Source organism: Corvus cornix, chromosome 2, assembly GCF_000738735.6.
Source record: "Corvus cornix cornix isolate S_Up_H32 chromosome 2, ASM73873v5, whole genome shotgun sequence".
NCBI classification, from domain to species: Eukaryota; Metazoa; Chordata; class Aves; order Passeriformes; family Corvidae; genus Corvus; species Corvus cornix.
In genome coordinates, this window is record NC_046333.1 from 23,107,971 (window position 1) to 23,126,076 (window position 18,106).

An 18,106-nucleotide genomic window follows, 5' to 3' on the forward strand; every position below is an offset into this window, starting at 1 on the left:
AATTACTCATTCAGCACATCCAATGATTATTCTTCAACTCACTACCACAGAGGGTGTTAAATTTACTGACAAGCTAGACCACAGCAGAAACAGCGTAGAAAGGACAAAAAATACTCAATCTGAAAAAAAATCTTCTTCATCTGTCTACCTACTACACTTATATCAGACTTACCTACTGAGCACACATATAAAAAGCTCAAGTTTTTCAGCCTGGCCCTTACCAAGGATGTTCTCCTTAGATACGTCAAAGCTGTCCCAGAAGCATGTTCCGCCAGCCCTTCCTTAGAACTTCAGAGAATCATAGAATAATAGAATGCTTTGGGTTAGGAGGTGTGGGATATGCCCAGCCCCTGCCCTGGAGGGATGTCTGCTGAGATAAAAGATTTCGCAATCGCCCAGCAGGACTCCCTGGAAAGGAAACTTTTGGGTCATGGCGAGGAAAAGTAGACCCACAATCCTTTGGGGGGCCCTATGCAGATCATTCTGTAACCCGTTGGTCTATCCCAGACCCTCTGTAATCCATTGGTCCCCTTGCTGATCCCCTGTATCCCTATAAAAGAAGACCAATTCGCCTCTGTGGGGGAGAGAGCTCGTCCCTGGCTCCCTCCTTCGCCGGAGGGGACCCACAATAAAGCTACCTTCGTGCGGAACCAGCCACACGGGCCTTCTCGTCTCTCTCTGGTCTGGTTTGGCCTGGAGGCTGCCCTGCAGAGCTGAGCTGAAATCACGAGCTGATATCACTAAAGAGCTGACAGCTTCTGCAAGGGCTCCTCTGCCAGCAGCTGAGAGGAAGACACCGGACCTCGGGCAGGCGATTCCTTTTGGGACCATCTCTCCGGACCGGTCATCTCTTCCTGGGTCACAGCCTCGGACCCCACCACCAGCTGTAATAAGGAGGGATCTTAAAGGTCATCTAGCTCTCACCTCCATTCCATGGCACCCTCTAGGTCAGGTTGCTCAGGGCCCATCCGACCTGGCCTTGAACACATCAAGTGGTGGAGCATCTAGATCTTCTCTGGGTTGTCTGTTCCAGTGACTCACCACTCTCAGAGTAAAGAATTTCTTCCTAACATCTACTCAAAAGCTCTTTCAGTTTGAAACTCTTCCCCCTTCTTCTATCACCATCTAGCCATGTAAAGATTTGTTTTTCATAAGCCCCCTTTAGGTACTGGAAGGCTTCAATAAGGTCTCCCCTAGGCATTTTCGTGTCCAGGCTAAATAGCCCTAGCTAGGCCGTAACTAGGCCAGTCACTAGTAGTGTCTGCCAAGGTTCAATACTGGCCCCCGTATTGTTTAACTTGTTAATCAATGACCTGGATGAAGGGGCAGATGCCTCCTCAGTTCACTGATGGCACAAAGCAGGGAGGAGGAGCAGTGGCTGATACCCCAGAGGGCTGTGCAGCCCTTCAGAGGGACCTTGACAGGATGGAGAGATGGGCAGGCTACTTCCCACCTGAGGGCATCTGCCTGCAACAGTGTGGCAAATGGTCGAAGTTGTACAGCGTTGCTTTAAGTCGGCGTGGAATTTATGAGGCTGGTTGCGGATAACATGAGCTGGGCTCTGTGCTGCCCTTACACCTGGCTTGAGCAAGGTCTCACAACCAAAGGATGCCTGGGGCGAAGTGGAGGTCTCACATCCCCGTGTTGTTTCAGTGAGGCACAGAGGAGCACCTGTGCCTATGTACCAGCCCTTGTCCTCACTCTCCCTTCACCCTGAAAATTGAGCTTTGTTGTAAATCTGGTCTGCTGAGGAGAAAAGGCACACAAAGACTCTCTGGAAAAGGTCAGACAGCAAAGGCTGCCTCAGACATTGGAGGGGGGCCAAAGTGTTTATTTTACCTCTTGTGTCAACTATAAATTCTGACCAAAAGTAAGTGACACTTTAACTGACATATTTAACTTTCATGCCCCTTGGAATGTAAATGAGGAAAGAACATGAGACATGTAATACACGTATGACCAAAGTTACAAAACCCCATCTACAGCATGTGATTTTTCCATCTCATTGGAAAGGGCCAAAAATTTATAGTATAAAAGGGGGGCTTTGGGGCAGAAAGAGGTAGAGGAACAGAAAAGAGTTTGCCTGCTTCAGATTGGTCGATGGACTATGTCTCTCCTCTCCTGCGGGGAAGACTTTTGGTTAGCTTTGCATCTCCAACTGCACAGGAACAGGCCCAGGAATACTTAATTATATTCGTCTATCTATCTATCTATCTTAGAAAAAACAGGCAGCTGTTAATTTCACTGTGCATCAAGAATTACAGATACATAAAATGCCATGTAAACATTTGATTGCACTGACTAGCCATGATGCATTTTTTTGGAAGATCTTTGCATTCCTTTAACTCTCTCAGGTTGTTGCATGAAATAAGGAGTTCCTCAGGCAGTAGTGTCTTGCCAGCGGCACGGTGGTTGGACCCTGTGCAAGTGCCTGCCTTCCTTGATAATGGGGTTGTAGCACCAAATAGGAAAAATACAGCTGGTGGCTCTATTACAAGACAGCCTCAGTGGCTGTGGCAAAACCAGAGCAAAGCATGCATTTCTATCAGCCAGGTATTTGCTGCCCCTTGCTTTTTCTTGTACTTTCCCTAATTTCAAAGGCTGCAAATGTGCCCAGCAAAGACTTTATAGCAAATGGTCCCTTGGGCAGCAGCCACCATACACCATGCTCTTCCCTGAGAAAAAATTTCACATTTTATGACCCAAAAGAGAGAATCCTCTGGATCTTTTTTAGGCCTTTGTCAATAGCACTGTATGCAAATAAATCTCATGTTACAACTAGTACAGAAAGTTCATATTCTTCTGTCGTCCTTGTGATAAATACATGAGTTTGTGTCAGGTCCTGTAGTACAGATATATCTACAATGAAAGAAGAAAAAAAGAACTTGCATGGACAGGGGTTGTGAATACCCTTGCCACATGAGTCAAATTTCACTGCAGGTCTCCTCACAGCTGTCTGGCTGAGCAGTGCTGTATCACGACTTCTGTACATTCCCTGGTTTAATCTGCAGCTTGCCTTGTAAATGGTCTTCACAACTCTTTCTTGGAACAGTCTTTTCAGGTGTTGCCCAGTGTAATAGATCCTTGCCTACAAAAGTCATTGTCATCATAACCGTTAAGATGGGAGTGACTACTGGTAAGTATAACCTGTATCTGAAGCCATCACCTGTATTTGAAGCCCCCCAGGCTAGATCTTAAGTGCAAATATCTGCCTCCTATGCTCCCTCCCCAACATTGCTTCATTTTTGCTTTCTCAGACTCTGTTTGGGACAGTGTCTATACTATTCAGAGATGATCTGTGTTACTATATAGTTTAGCTGCAATGCCATCACCCACAGGAGTGCTCATTTTCACCAGCACGGTGCATTATACCACCTAAGTTGTAGCACATCTTTGCTTTTCCCCTTGTCTGATATTCATATAAACATACTCAGCATAAACATGTTGGGGTATTTTAGAGGCAGGAAAGTGCAATTACGATTCTCTGCATTTGACAGAAAACCTGCCCCTCAGAGCACAGGCAGCTTTCTGTACAGGCTGCCTGTCACCTGCTAGTTCTGTGGAAATGCCAGTAGGCACAATAGTAGGTACCTTCATCACTGGAATTGATGTCACTGATTGTGAAAGTGCAGATGTTTGTACCTTCCTTCAAAGAAGAATACTTGTTGCTATAGAAATTGTCATTATAAGAAACTGCACCAGGTCCGATATACAGAATCCATTCTGGAGCTTTGGAGGGTACCTGTCGGTACCAATGTATATATGCAGACTGGAAATCAGGAATATCCTCGGCTATACAGTCCACTGATGTAGTGGTCTTGTGCCCTTTGGTAACGGATACTTGTCTCTGCTTTAGAAGCACTTGTGCTTGTCCATCTAGAAAGAAAGAGAGAAAACAGAACAAATACTCTTAGCTTGCTATTCATTCACACACATAAACATGGGATGCTTCCACTACCCTGTGTCATGGTGACAAAGGGAACCTATGAGACCAGGCTGCAGCCAGGGCCAGGAGAGGAAGCAGCAGCATCCTGAGAGCTCTTGCTTGCGTCTGCCCTCAGGAGGAAGTTAACAGCACTCCCAGCAGGGGCAGAGAGCTGCAACTGAGGAAAGGAAATTACTCACTTGGGCCTTTGGAGAGGTTGTCCTGGCAGCTGTTGTTTGAGATAAAGCAGCCTGATTGAACCCTGCTATTTCAACAGTCAGATTACAACTTTACACAAGCAGCAGAAACCTCTCCCTCTCTCTCCCTCCCTCCCTCCGATTACTTTAACTCATCTACCAAGTAATTTTGTAGTCTGAAGCAAATTTTTCCACTGCTTTTAGATTAATTGAAAGCTTCTAAACATTGCCTGGACTTTTCCTTGGTCTTTTGGACCAAGGAAATGGACTTTTCCTCAGGTTGGCTGTCAATAAAACATAAAAAATAAAACTCAAATCATGGGGCTTAATGAATTGGAGGGGTCTGAAATTACTGCTCATGACACAGATTGAATGCTGAAGACTAGGAAAATGCACAGCAGATATTTGGAAGGTCAAAAGCAGGATTGTTGTGTTTGTGACTGTTTCTTGTCACAGGTAAGGTGAGATGATACACCTCAGAGTGCCTTCTTCAAATGCTGAAAAGAATCACAATGCAAAGAAACATAAATGCTTTGCAACCCACATAGGCATAGTTTAAAATAAAGACCATTAGGTCAAGCAAAATATAGAAATTATTTTGTGCAATTCAAAGTCATTTTTCAGAGGCAAGGTCACTTCTAGTCCCCTTGGAAAGAAAACTAAACCAATTCCCCTTTTCTTGTTGTTGTCATGACATTTTACCTACGTTAGCCAGCTTTTTCTTTTATTTTTTTTCAAGAATTTTCACACAGATACTGCTGTCCTACCGTTGTGCCAGGAATCTGATCTTTCAATCTCCTGTGAAATGCAACTGCTGCTCAGTGTGCTCTGGAGACCCCATACTGGAGACTGGCAATATTGGGTCCTTTGGATTAGGAACACAATAGTCCTGTGACTTTATCTATATGTTGTTTGACCATAAACAGAAAGAGCTGAAATAATTCATAGGAATATCTTTCTGTTTGCAAAAATGAAAACATCTGTTCTGTAGTTGCAGTCTTGCTATGTAGGATGAGAAGCCCCACTGAAGTCAACCAGGAGACTTGTGTTTCAACTTAAATGAAAATTTGATCAACTCCAAAGAGAAAACAAAGATAAAATAAAACCAGATTCTCTACTGACAGAGAAGTATAAAATGGGTATATTGCATCTGCAGTCTTGACTGGTGCTTCAAGTTTATTTTCACTTATAACCTTCTATTCACTTATATATTCACTTATAATCTTCTATTCAAATGACAGAACTGAGGTTTCATTCCTATGATATAGCTTGAAGGGTAGTGGGGATAGAAAGACTTTTCCTGCTTTTAGCAGGAGCCTGCTTTTAGCCAAACCTGTCATCCTATAAACCCCCTCAGAGGCAATCCATCCTGACCCAATAAAATGCCCTTTTTGTTGGCAAACTGAAATAACAGCTCTGCTGGTACTGTCTGTAGTGTGCATCTGCAAAGCTCAGCAGCATTTTTGGTATCTGGCTGTCTGTGCAACCTGATTCAAACCTGTTGGGAAAAGTAGGGTGGCAATGTTCCTGTTTGTTGTCAAACACTTCAGGCTCTTATCTGGAAAGTAGAACATGTCTTTGTGCAGGTCCCCTGTGGCTTTCTACTACTGTGCATCCCACTTAGCGCAGTAGTAGGTGGCAGAGTCTTGCAGAGTTACTTTGCTCAATGTCAGGGTGCAGACAGATTTGCTGGGATCCTTCTCAACAGTGAACTTCCCCTCATCAGACTGGTTTTCAAGGAAAAACCTGGAGGACATGTAGGCAACACGCTTGGGAGCTTCATTGACCTTCTTTTGGTACCAGTGAATAAAAACGTTGCTAAGATCAGGACTGGAGACATGGCAGTTGATTAGCACTGTTTTGCCTTCTGGCTTGGTGATAGATATAGGGGTTTGCTGCAAGTCTTGTGCAGAGCCACCTGTAGCAATAAAAGAGAAAAAATAGAGAAGTTGAGATAAGAGAGCATCCCCTTTTCCACTGGTGAATATGCAGGCAGCAGGATGAGCAGGTATGTACAAGAAAAAACAGTTGTCAGGAAGAAAGTGCTCAGCAACCACATCATCACTGCTCTACTTAGGGCTTCCTTACAGGGACGGGGTCAGGGCCAGCCTCAAGAGGGGGTGAAGCAGATATGAGAGGCAGAAAACTATCCAATGAGATTGTGCCAGCTACAAGTGTGTTAAATAATGATGCATGAGCCATTTCCTTTTGGTTAACTCTTAAACAGAAGGGAAAAAACCAACCACACGTCTCCCCCCACCAAACCCAGAAAAACTGCCTTCAAAACCCACCCTTGTAAGAAGAGAGCTCACTACTGAGAAAAACAACTTTTTTCCTTCTTTTTTATTTCAACAGGGAATTTGCCTGGATGATGAGTAGAGTCACCTTTTTTTTCCTTTCCTTGGTGTATTGTGAGTCCTGTTCTCCAAGATGCATTGGTACTAGACAGAGATCAGCTTCATTTCTTACCTCTCTTACAGACTGAGGTTCTGTAGGATGATTTTTTATCCCATGACAATACCTCCAAAATGCTTCTTCTAACAATTTGTCCTATTCATTTTGAACATTGAACATCAAATAGGATGCTGTAATATAGCTTCTACTGGAAATCCCTCTTGCTATAGCCATTATTTGGAGTTATCCAGTACAGCAAAAAAAGTCCCAGTGTTTTCAAACTTTTACTGATTACTCCAATGATTAAAAAATCATAAATATACATCAAAAGTTTGCCTGACCAGCAAACATCTTCCATTACCTGGCCCTACAGCTGCTCATTTTCACATTACTCAATAAGTGGGATTTCTCTCTGCCTACCAAGGCCACTGTTTTCATAGTCAGGCTTTTCCCATGGTCTTGGTACCCTTACAAATTTTAGCGGGTTGAAATGTAAGTTTAGCTCTCTAGCTTAAATGGAGATGTTTTGTACTATAAACTTACATGACATGTCATCAGTAGTAATACACTAATTTTCATGTTCTTGTGTTCTGGAACCAGTAAGAGAGCCCTTTTTAGACATGCTTTCTATGCATCTGGTGTAGTTTACTATAGCGTGCCCTTCCAAAGCCAAGTGCAGCACATGGGCCTAAGTATTTTTATATCAGTTGGCATTAATCAAATAAACCAGAATGTCTTTTAAAAAAAGGCTGATACTGAGACCTGAAAACCTGCTAATGAACAGCTGTCTTACATAGCTATCTCCCATCTCCACTGCTTCCTCATCCAGATCATCTGAAAAAATGTATGAGAGTTGCAATACTGTTGCTACTTGTGTTCTTTGTTTTTAAAGTAGAAATTAATTGCTTACACAAGATATAATTTTTCCAGCATCATGAAGTAATTCCCACACTTCCACACTTCCTAATTCAGCCACCAAATTGATTTGAGTTTCACATTCAAAGTCCCAGGGGTCTTCCTATGTGTCTGCTAAGAGTGTATATTTAAGTCCCGTATTTCTGTAAATAACTCTTGTTTGTACTTGACTTTTATCTGATAAACAAACCACAGCTTAGCAGCTTCTCCCTGCTGCTTATTAATTGTGTAGCTTACCTCACATCACTCAACAGCCTTGGAGGGAAGAGTCAACAACCTAGGGAGGGACAGACAGCACCATGCAAAGTAGGATACTTTGTAAGATACCTCTCATTATCTCTCGGAAAGACTGCTTGTATTGAATTGCTCTGGAGTAGCAAGAGGAGGCTGCAGCAGCCAGTGCTATGTGGCTCCTAGAATGGCCCCTTGGAAATCACAGGTATATGCAGTCCCTTCTGTCTCCCGGATCTTCACCTGAAGATAGTTGGGAAAGACTCTCAGTTAGAGGTGGGTTTCTCTCATAAGGATTCCCCAGCATTTACTTTGCCCTTCCCAATTCAGACCTGGACATGATTTTCTTTTTCCATCTCTCTGGGTTTTGCATCTGTAAAGTTGCTTATCCTGGGGTAAAACTTGGAAACTGCCACAGGACATGTAAATTCAGCAATTTCATGCAAAATGCCCTCTTTCCCCTTAGTCATTTAGGGTTGCTCTTCTTCCTTTCTCCTTCCCCCCATCTTGGATGTTCCTAGTTCCACATCAAGCACTTCCTGACCTTTTTGCCTGCTGTTTTCCCATGTCTAGACAAAGAAGCTGGCATGTCTCCATGCAAAAACCTCATGGCATTTTGAGATGATTCTTCTGCGAACACATTACAGCTGCAGTAAATGGCAGAGGTTAAGGGAATGGTTGTGGGTACAGTCCCACACCATGCAATGAGTGATAACACTTGCTGAGTTGGTTGTCCAGCTCATGCACCAGTAGCATGCAGGTGTCTGTGTGGGTAGATATTTCTTTAGGAGGAAATCTATGATTCCAATTAATATCAGACCCAGAAAGGGTGATACAGACTAATCTCCGTGTGTGCAGAGGGGGTCCCAGTCATCATTTGGTACCAGTGGATGTAGGTGAACTGTGACCACCAGTTACTTTGCAGATAAACTTGATAGTGTCCTCTGGAAGTGACTGAGCTGTGTGATGGAACACAGAACAGGTGAAGGGCCCAGAGCACACCAGGAGGGAGAGCAGGGAGAATGCAGCAGTGATAAGGTTGCATTAAGAAATCCCCATCACTGGCTTCAAGGAGGCATCCTCAAATAACAGGAACCCCATCCTTGAGGAAGAGGGTCTGACCTTTACTCCGCACTTCCACTGTTAGAGAGTGCTGGAAATATGAGGACTGGAATCTAGAGACTTTGCTTAGTGTGGCACGGAGCATTTATAGCAATTGGGGAGAGGGAATGCAAAAATTAATAAGGGTGGTAAAAGAAGAAAAAATAAAGGAAGACGTGGGCAAGGTCCACCAAGACAAGGACCACCCCGACTAGGAAGGGACCAGTGTGCCTTGTACAAAACCTGGGCATTGGAAAAACCAGTGCCCAGAAAAGAGAAAGGGTGATGAAAAAGAAATACGACCAGAGAGGTGCGGGGGTGGTTGCTCATATCCAAGACTGGGCGCTACCCTAGGGGACCCTCTGGTTATAGTTAAACTAGGGAACGAAGAAAAGAAAGTGGAATTTTTAGTAGATACAGAAGCAACATACTCAGTGTTGAATAAAGCTTTGATACCCATATCAAGGGGTTATTTTGTAGTGACAGGGTCAACTGGCCAATCTGGAAAGGCATACTTTTGTAAACCACTGAAATATAAATTGAGAAAACAGTGGGGAATTCACCAATTTTTATATATGCCTAACGCTCCATCTGCACTTTTGGGCAGAGATCTGCTAGAGCAGCTGGAGGCAAAAATAATATTTAAAAATGGGGAAATCAGTTTGGAAGTAAAAGACCAACAATATCTAGAGTTGCTGAGCCTAATGCTAATAACCAAAGAAACGGAAATAGCGAATGAAGAAGAAATGATTAAGAAGATAATGGATCAAGTATTCCCTGGAGTGTGAGCCTCTGGTACCCCAGGGAGGGCAAAGAATGCCCTGCCAATTCAAATCAAGCTTAAAGAAGGGAAACGGCCTGTAAGGGCCAAGCAATTTCCCTTGAAAAGGGAAGACAGAGAAGGGATCAGGCCAATTATTGAGAACTTTTTGCAAATTGGATTGTTAAGGGAGTGTCAATCTGATTTTAATACTCCAACTTTACCCGTGAAGAAACCTGATGGGTCATACAGGTTAGTACAAGATTTGAGAGCAGTCAATAAAGTGACGGAGGATTTATACCCAGTGGTTGCTAACCTTACACCTCATGAACTCGTTTAACACCTGAACTAACCTGGTTTACCGTTTTAGATTTGAAGGATGCTTTCTTTTGCCTCCCTCTCCATGAAGCCAGCCAGAAAATTTTTGCACTTGAGTGGGAGAAGCCCAAGAGTGGACGCAAAACTCAACTCACACGGTGTGTATTACCCCAAGGGTACAAGAACTCTCCTACTATATTTGGAGAACAGCTTGCAAAGGAGCTAGAATCCTGGGAACCCCCGCCGGGAGAAGGACAGCTGCTTCAGTATGTGGATGACCTTTTGGTAGGCACCCAGACCCAAGAGGCATGTATGAACTGGACGGTAAGCCTCTTCAACTTTCTGGGCTTGCAAGGGTATCGGGTGTCCCAAAAGAAGGCGCAGATGGTAAAGCAAACAGTTATTTACCTGGGCTATGAAATAAGTGCTGGACAAAGAACCTTTGGATGAGAGTGCAAAGAAGCGATATGCCAGATCCCAAAACCCCAGACAGCAAAAGAGCTGAGAAGTTTTCTAGGTATGACAGGGTGGTGCAGGCTGTGCATTAATGATTATGGGTCGCTTGCTAAACCTTTATATGCATTGATTACGGAAGGAAACAAGAGCCTGCCGTGGACAAAGGAAGCAACACAGGCTTTCGACCAACTGAAGAAGGCCTTCATGTCAGCTCCAGCCCTGGGACTTCCAGACGTGAGTAAACCATTCTTTTTGTTTTCTCATGAAAAGCAAGGGATTGCCTTGGGAATACTGGCACAAGACTTGGGCCCGTATCGGCAGGCAGTAGCCTACCTTTCCAAACAGCTGGATGCAGCAGCCAAGGGATGGCCAGGATGCCTCAGAGCTGTTGCAGCAGTGGCAATAAACATCCAAGAGGCATGCAAATTCACCCTGGGCCAGAAAATGACTGTGCTAGTGTCTCATACAGTATCTGCAGTCCTGGAGGCCAAAGGGGGACATTGGCTTTCCCCTCAGAGATTCTTGAAGTACCAGGCCATACTGGTAGAACAAGACGATGTTGAAATTGTGGTGACTAACATTGTGAACCCAGCTTCATTCCTCAGTGGGAATCTGGGAGAACCGGTGATCCATGACTGCCTGGAGACAATCGAGGCCACTTACTCCAATCGCCCAGATCTGAAGGACATCCCTCTCAAGGGCGCTGAGACCTGTTTCACTGATGGAAGCAGTTATGTTATCAGTGGAAAAAGACCTGCTGGGTATGCCGTTACCACCAGCCGAGAGGTAATAGAGTCTGGACCATTGCCAACCAACACCTCTGCACAGAAGGCTGAAATAATTGCTCTAACCCGAGCCTTGGCATTGGCAAAAAGAAAGAAGATTAATATTTATACAGACTCAAGGTATGCATTTGGGGTGGTTCATGCACACGGAGCCATTTGGAAGGAGAGAGGACTGTTAAACTCACAAGGGAAGAGTATCAAGCATGCACCAGAAATACTGAAGTTCTTGGACACGGTTCAGTTACCTGAGAAGGTAGCTATCGTGCACATTAAAGCACACCAAAAAGTGAGTTCTGAATTGGAAGAGGGAAATACGCTGGTGGACAGAGAGGCAAAAGACGCAGCCAAAGGTGAAGTACCCAGCGAAAAGGTAGAGGCAACATTAATACCAGATGGAAAGATTTGCCTTGAAGGTAGGCCAGAATACAACAAGAAAGATAAGAAACTTATAAAAAAAAGGAAAGTGCAAGTTATAATCAGAGGGATGGGCTTTAACTAAGAATAACGAGCTCATAGTACCTTCTTATTTGTTGGGGTCACTGGTGCAGAAAGAACATGAGAAAACACACTGGGGAATGGGTGCTTTGTCCAATTATTTGAAAGATAGGATTATGGCTAGGAGATTGCAAGGTGCAGTGATACAAGTAACTCGCCAGTGTGGTCTTTGCCTCCGAACTAATCCTAAGAATATTCCAAAACCTAAAGCTGGACAAATTGGGAAAGGCTGCGGACCTGGGCAACAGTGGCAAATTGAATTACCCAGAAAAGGGGGGTATCGATACCTATTGGTATTAACAGAGACCTTTTCAGGATAGCCAGAGGCCTTTCCTGTAGAGGAGTTCCTTGTGGAGCGGGGGCGTAGGATACCCCAGGAGAGCTTGGGCATCCCAGGGCTGTTGCAGAAGTACCCCTGACAGGGCCTCAGGCTGAAGACAGGCTTGCGAGGCACCTGCTAGCCAGCAGCCTTGAACAGCCTTGGGAAAAGGTATACACTAGTCAGCTCCCCCGCTGCATAGAGGCTTTCTCGTGGGAATGGGGCGTGAACTTGGCAAAGTATAACTTGGTGTAAGTAAACAATAAAACTGGAGCACAATGCTAAAATCATATCGGTGTCCGTATCGTGTCTCTGGCGGGATTCCCCTGCACCCGGGACCCCCCCTGCTAAACTTTCCCACTAGGACGGCTAAAGCATGAGAGGTGACCAAAGCGTTGTTGCAAGAAATAATACCCTGCTTTGGAGTTCCAGCCACTATGTCTTTGGATAGAGGAAACAACTGAGAGAAATTGAAAAATATGTGGCTGGGGCCCAAAGCAGAGAATTAGATGGGCCAGTACATGATGTACAACCTGGAGATTATGTGTATGTAAAGTCTCTTGCAGAGAAGATTTTGGAACCGCAGTGGGAACGACTGTTCCAGGTGATCCTCGCCACCTTCACTGCAATCAAGATCAAAGAGCAGAAGGCCTGGATTCGTCACTCCCGGGTGTGCAAAGCCCCTGAGGGAGTTTGGGAGGTAACGCCAGGCGACAACGAACTGAAGCTGAAGCTGACCCAAAAAGGCGATGGATGAATTCAGTTATGATGGACATTATGTGGAAAGTTGGGACTTTACTAATTATTCTTACAATCGTAACAAGCGTTAAAGTAGTACTACTGCAGTCTAACGCGACTGAAATATCCCGATGCCAGGGGAAGGCATATGATCCTCACTTTCGGAAGGCTTTGAACAAAACGCTCAAAGTCACAAACGCAAGCCTGTGGGAAGGAAGGGATGTTTGAAGATGTAAATATGCATTTGTGTAGGATGGGTTTCATGAGGCTTACTGTCCGCCCATGAAGCTTATCCGATTTGGCCCTGAATGCTGTGACAAATGCTTGAGCAATTAAGTTTCGACTGAAAATAGAGGGGTGTGCAACAAAAGCATATGATGAACAAACTGACCGCGGTAAGGAGTGACTTAATTAAATTGCAGCAACCGTTGCAATCCTCCTTGCTGGCCCTGGGTGATAAGCATTGGAAACTGTCCAAAATATTACCAGATAGGGAAGATACAGAAGAACAAGACCATGAATTGAACTGTATTTTACCCCTCTGAACACAGAAGGCGGGCACGAGAAATTAAAAGCCAGTGGCAAACCATTAACCTAGAGCCCTGCTCTATGAGGGAGCAGTTAGGGTACATATGTGGAAGGATTTTAGGTAAAGACATTTGTTTGGACACAGACCAAAGCATTTGCCACTTTGAGGTGCATTCCATTAACCAAACAACGCGGCTAGCGTATACGGAAGAGGTTGCATCTGCCTCAGGATGGCATGTCCCACCATAACGATAGACAATTTAATCATAAATGACAACCCAACTTAATTTGTGTATTTGGAATTTGACGAAAATTGGAGAATCACATCAGTATATAAAGACAAGCATGATTACTGTCCAAGAAGTCTTGCCTGTCCCTATAGGAATGAATCTGACATTTGTCTCATCACTGGTGGGATGTGCTTTTCGGATGGTCACCGACAGCAACTGGTATACTCAATGCCTTCATTCATCCTATTATTGTATTGCTCATTTTAGTTAGTGCAAGTTGGATTTTATCCGTGGTGATGCTTGTTTGGTATTGGAAGATGCTGTGGAGAATAGCAGCCTTGACATCACTATGCAAAGCGTATGGTATAGTCTTGAATGAGAAAAAGGCTGACCACGCCGCTTGGATAAAGGAAGAGGAAATCTGCGTACTGAGTAAAAGAATTTACTCGCTGTTAAAAGAGAAGTGGGGAATGAAACATAGATTGAGAAGAAACATCAAGATTTTAGTTGTAGGCTAGCTGTGTTGAGATTAGTTGGAATAGGAAGAACTTGGGCCCAGTGAGAGTTAATTAAAATAGTTAGGAGAGCTGGACCTGAAATGGGTTTTAAGGTGTTAGTAACTGATTGCCAAATAACTGATGATCTGTCATTTGCATGTTTGCTTAGCTGTGCTTAGAATGAGGAGTAGAAACATTGATAAGTTGGTGTAGGGAACAAGGACAGTTACCAATTTCCTCCCTTGGTGGGAATGAAACATAGATTTAGAGGAAACAGAAAGATTTTAGTCATAGGCTTGGGATTTCAGTTGTAGGCTTGGGCCCAGTGAGGGTTAGTCAAAATAGTTAGGAGAGCTGGACCTGAAAGAGAGTTCTAGATGTTAGTAACTGATTACCAAATAACTGATGATCTGTCATTTGCATGTTTGTTTAGCTGTGCTTAGAATAATGAGCAGAAACATTGATAAGTTGGTGTATAGAATAAAGACAATTACCAATTTCCCCCCTTGGTGGGAGCCCATCCAAAAGTCACGCAAGAAGAAACTTAGAGGTCACTAAAGTAATTAGAATTGTTAAAACTCAGAAAGGCATAAAGGTCAGAGTGAGGAAGATGAGTTACTTCATCTTCCTTAGGACCACTGACCCAATTCAAGACCACCGACTCCATTCAGATCACACACTATGCATGCTTAATGACATGTAAGCTCATTTCCATACAAAGCGGAGAATGGGAGGTGTCAACACTATGAATATGCATTTTGTATTTTGGATATTCATAATATGTGGAAATAAAAGGTATCATGTTTGCTTGTATCAGGGCCTGCGACTTAGGGAGCTACCCCACGCAAAAATAAAACATACACTTTCTAACTCTAAACTGTTAAGAGTTTTTGTCCGTCTCAGTTGCATATCGATATTCATATTTTGGTAAATCATAGTTAGCATAGGAGAAAGGCATGCTTGGTATGTACCTGTGATAGTTAGGGCTAGCTTTTAGTTTTGCAATGTTATTACGAAACACAGATACGGTCTTGGCCAGTTGCCCCTCGTTTCGAAAAAGGCCTATAAAGGGACTTTCTGAAATAACTGAGATGAGATCTCCCCACGGAAAGAAGACAAATCTATTGGCAGCAGACCACGAGGACTTCGTCTCATCCGTTGGTAGCCATTACCCCCCCTTTCTTCCTCTCTACTCTTTTACTTTGTTTTTCTTTATCTCTCTCTCTATCTCTTTCTCTCCTCTATCGCATTACCGTGTTGTGGGTACTTAACAAAGGTGCACTGTTTTGATTAAAACTGAAATCCCTTGTGTCCTTTTGCACTCTGAGATCTGTAAACAAACCATCACGACCCTTACTTGTATTAACGGATCGTGACACATGTCCAAAAGAAAAAATCACTGGAACAAAAAGAGCAAACTGATCCAAGGTGAACTGATCCACGGTGAAAAACAGAAGCCTGCGAAAATCTGGGGGAAAAAAAAAAAGGCAACTCACGTGCCCGATTCACAGATGCAACTCTTGCAAAACTTTTGAAGGCAGTCTCACTCCCTCTGCTGAACAATCAACTGGAGGAAATCCCACTCCAAATCTGTGGGAAACAACAAAAGTGGTGCAACAAGCACTTCATAGAATAAAAACTAAAACTCCACCTGAATAAATTAATGCAATTAACAACTTGTTTCACCTGGCTTTTTTTTTTTTTTTTTTGAGGAAATTTGTTTCTTTTCTCTTTTCTAAGAATGTCAAACATCCCTGCATTGACGATAAAGAAAGCAGTTTGAGGGCAGAGAAAGTGCAAGCAGCAGAATCACACCTAAATGTGATAACCATTTATTCACGTGGACGCTATCACTTTTTAATAATCGGTCTAGTGGGCCAAATTTTCACTTTTTAAGAACCTACCAACACATGGGATGGAACTGCATGAAAACCAATGAAATGTAAAGTGCTTGCATTGTCAGTTTCTTAACGTTTGTAATTTAAGAATTTATGCATATTTGAAATCATACAGATACGTTCTAACCTTCCCAGTTCTGCCTCAGAAGACTTCAAAATTATTATAATTCAGCTAATTTTTTTAATTTACTATTTAGTGAATTAAAGAATCTTGAGAAAACACAAGCAAATGCTACATAAGAAATGGTTAAATCCCCCCTCCTAAACCAGGAGGGTTTTTTGCAGCCATAGACTGCAAATAGGACATGAATAAAATACAGAAAAGCCTTCTACCAGCTCTCAAACTAAAGTGCTGTTCAATCTCATGCCATAGGTCTTAAGAAGGTATTTTAGCTTTGCCTCACTCCACCTATTTATAGCACATTCTGCAATCTCAGACGAGGGTGCAGAATGTGATGAAGGCAATTCAGTCACTAAAATTCAAAGAAAAAAAAAAGGCTACTTGGATTAATGAAACTAATTTTGAAAGAGAATTAATTTCTTTTTAAAAAAAGCCCCAGTTTCTAGTTTGTGTCAAGATTACATTACAACAGTGCTATAATTGGTCTCCTAGAAAACAGAGCATAGCCCTGATGGAAAGATATGTTTGCATGAGAACATTTTGTATGGAAATGTTTTGTGTGTTGATTTGTATCCTAAAAACTAATCCTTCATAATGTCTAAAATTATCCAGCAGAGTAAAAATATTAATGGAACAAAAACTGTCTAAAGAAGCTGCAACCAAAGAAGCCTCCCCGAAGATACCTGACTAAGACTTGAAAGTTTAAGTTAAACCACTAAGATTAGAGAAAGGGAAAACCCATTCCTTAATCATCTCAGGCCTAGGAAAACAAACAAACAAACAAACAAGGCTGAAAGAGGAGAAATACCCATAGATAATGAAATAACAGATCAAGTGATCCCATTAGTAGGAGACGTTGAAATTCCAAAGAAATCAAAACGGGCTTCCCCACTCATTATTGAACGCCTGGAAGGGGCACAACCAGTGTCAGTTAAGCGATACCCTCTAAAGCATGGAGCACCAGTAGAAATAAAACCAATAATTGCTACATTTATTGATCAAGAGTTGTTAAGAGAGTATAGGTCTCCCTACAATACCCCAATTCTACCAATACAAAAGCCAAATGGAAATTATCAATTAGTTCAAGACCTGAGAGCGATAAATACAATATCAAGAACACTGCATCCTGTAGTAGCCAATCCTTGCACTTTACTTACAAAATTACAAAGTGGCTGGGTGTGGTTTTCAGCTCTAGATTTAAAAGATGCTTTCTTTTGTCTGCCATTCCTTGAAAGCAGTCAGGAGATTTATGCCTTTGAATGGGAAAACCCCAAAACAGGGGAAAAAGCCAGCTTACACGGACCCTATTGCCACAAGGATTCCAAAAATAGCCTCACAAGAATTGGAGATCATTAGCTAAAGAACTGGAAGCCTGGAACACCGACACTCTGGGAAGGTACACTTCTGCAGTACATTGATGACCTACTAATAACAACAAGAACCCATGAAGACTGCAAGGAATGAGCTGTAAGTCTTTTAAACGTTCTGGGACTAAGCGGATATAGGCTCTCCCCTGAAAAGGCTCAGCTAGTCCTCCAAAAAGTGAAATACAAACTGGCAGGAGGAGAGAGAGCCTTGGAAAATAACAAGAAAGAGACCATTTGTCAGATGCCCCAGACAACTACAATAAAAGAAAACAAAACTAAGAACTTCTCTGGGAATGACAAGACAGTGTAAGTTATGGATCTACAGCTATGGACTAATTGTGAAACTCTCCTAAAAGAAACGGAGGGGACCCACCTATGCTGGACACCAGAGACTAATAATGCACTTGTAACTCTGAAACGTGAGTTAATGCAAGCTCCGGCATTGGGCATACTGGATGTCATTAAACCTTTTCTGTTGTTTTCACATGAAAGGCAAGGACTGGTGTTGGGACTTCTGGCACAGAAGCTAGGACCGTACAAAAGGCCAGTGGCTTATTTCTCCAAGCAGCTGGACATGGTCAGCCAAAGATAGCCCACCTGCCTGTGTGCAGTGGCAGCTGGGACCCTGAACATAGAGGAAGCCCTCAAGTTCACAATGGACCAGCAGATAACCATTTTTGTCTCACATACAGTGTCAGCAGGGCTCACGCAGAAAGGAAATCACTGGTTAAGCCCATCTCGCTTTCTCAAACACCAAGCTGTCCTAACAGAATCGGAGGACGTGACTATCCAAGTAACTGACATCTTCAATCCAGCAGCTTACTTCCAGGG

At 43.2% G+C, this 18,106-nt stretch overlaps 1 protein-coding gene and 1 gene segment (V, D, J or C); one reads left to right on the forward strand and one right to left on the reverse strand.

Annotated features, from left to right (window-relative positions):
• Window positions 1-5,726: 5,726 nt before the first annotated feature.
• Window positions 5,727-6,200, reverse strand: LOC120409774. The segment is given in 2 exon segments: window positions 5,727-6,040; window positions 6,139-6,200. Coding segments are annotated over 2 exon segments (360 nt in total).
• On the forward strand, window positions 6,034-13,475 carry LOC120409739. Its single transcript, XM_039549731.1, has one exon. It carries the CDS (start codon window positions 10,361-10,363, stop codon window positions 11,579-11,581), a length of 1,221 nt encoding a protein of 406 aa, XP_039405665.1. The 5' UTR covers window positions 6,034-10,360; the 3' UTR covers window positions 11,582-13,475.
• Window positions 13,476-18,106: the final 4,631 nt, after the last annotated feature.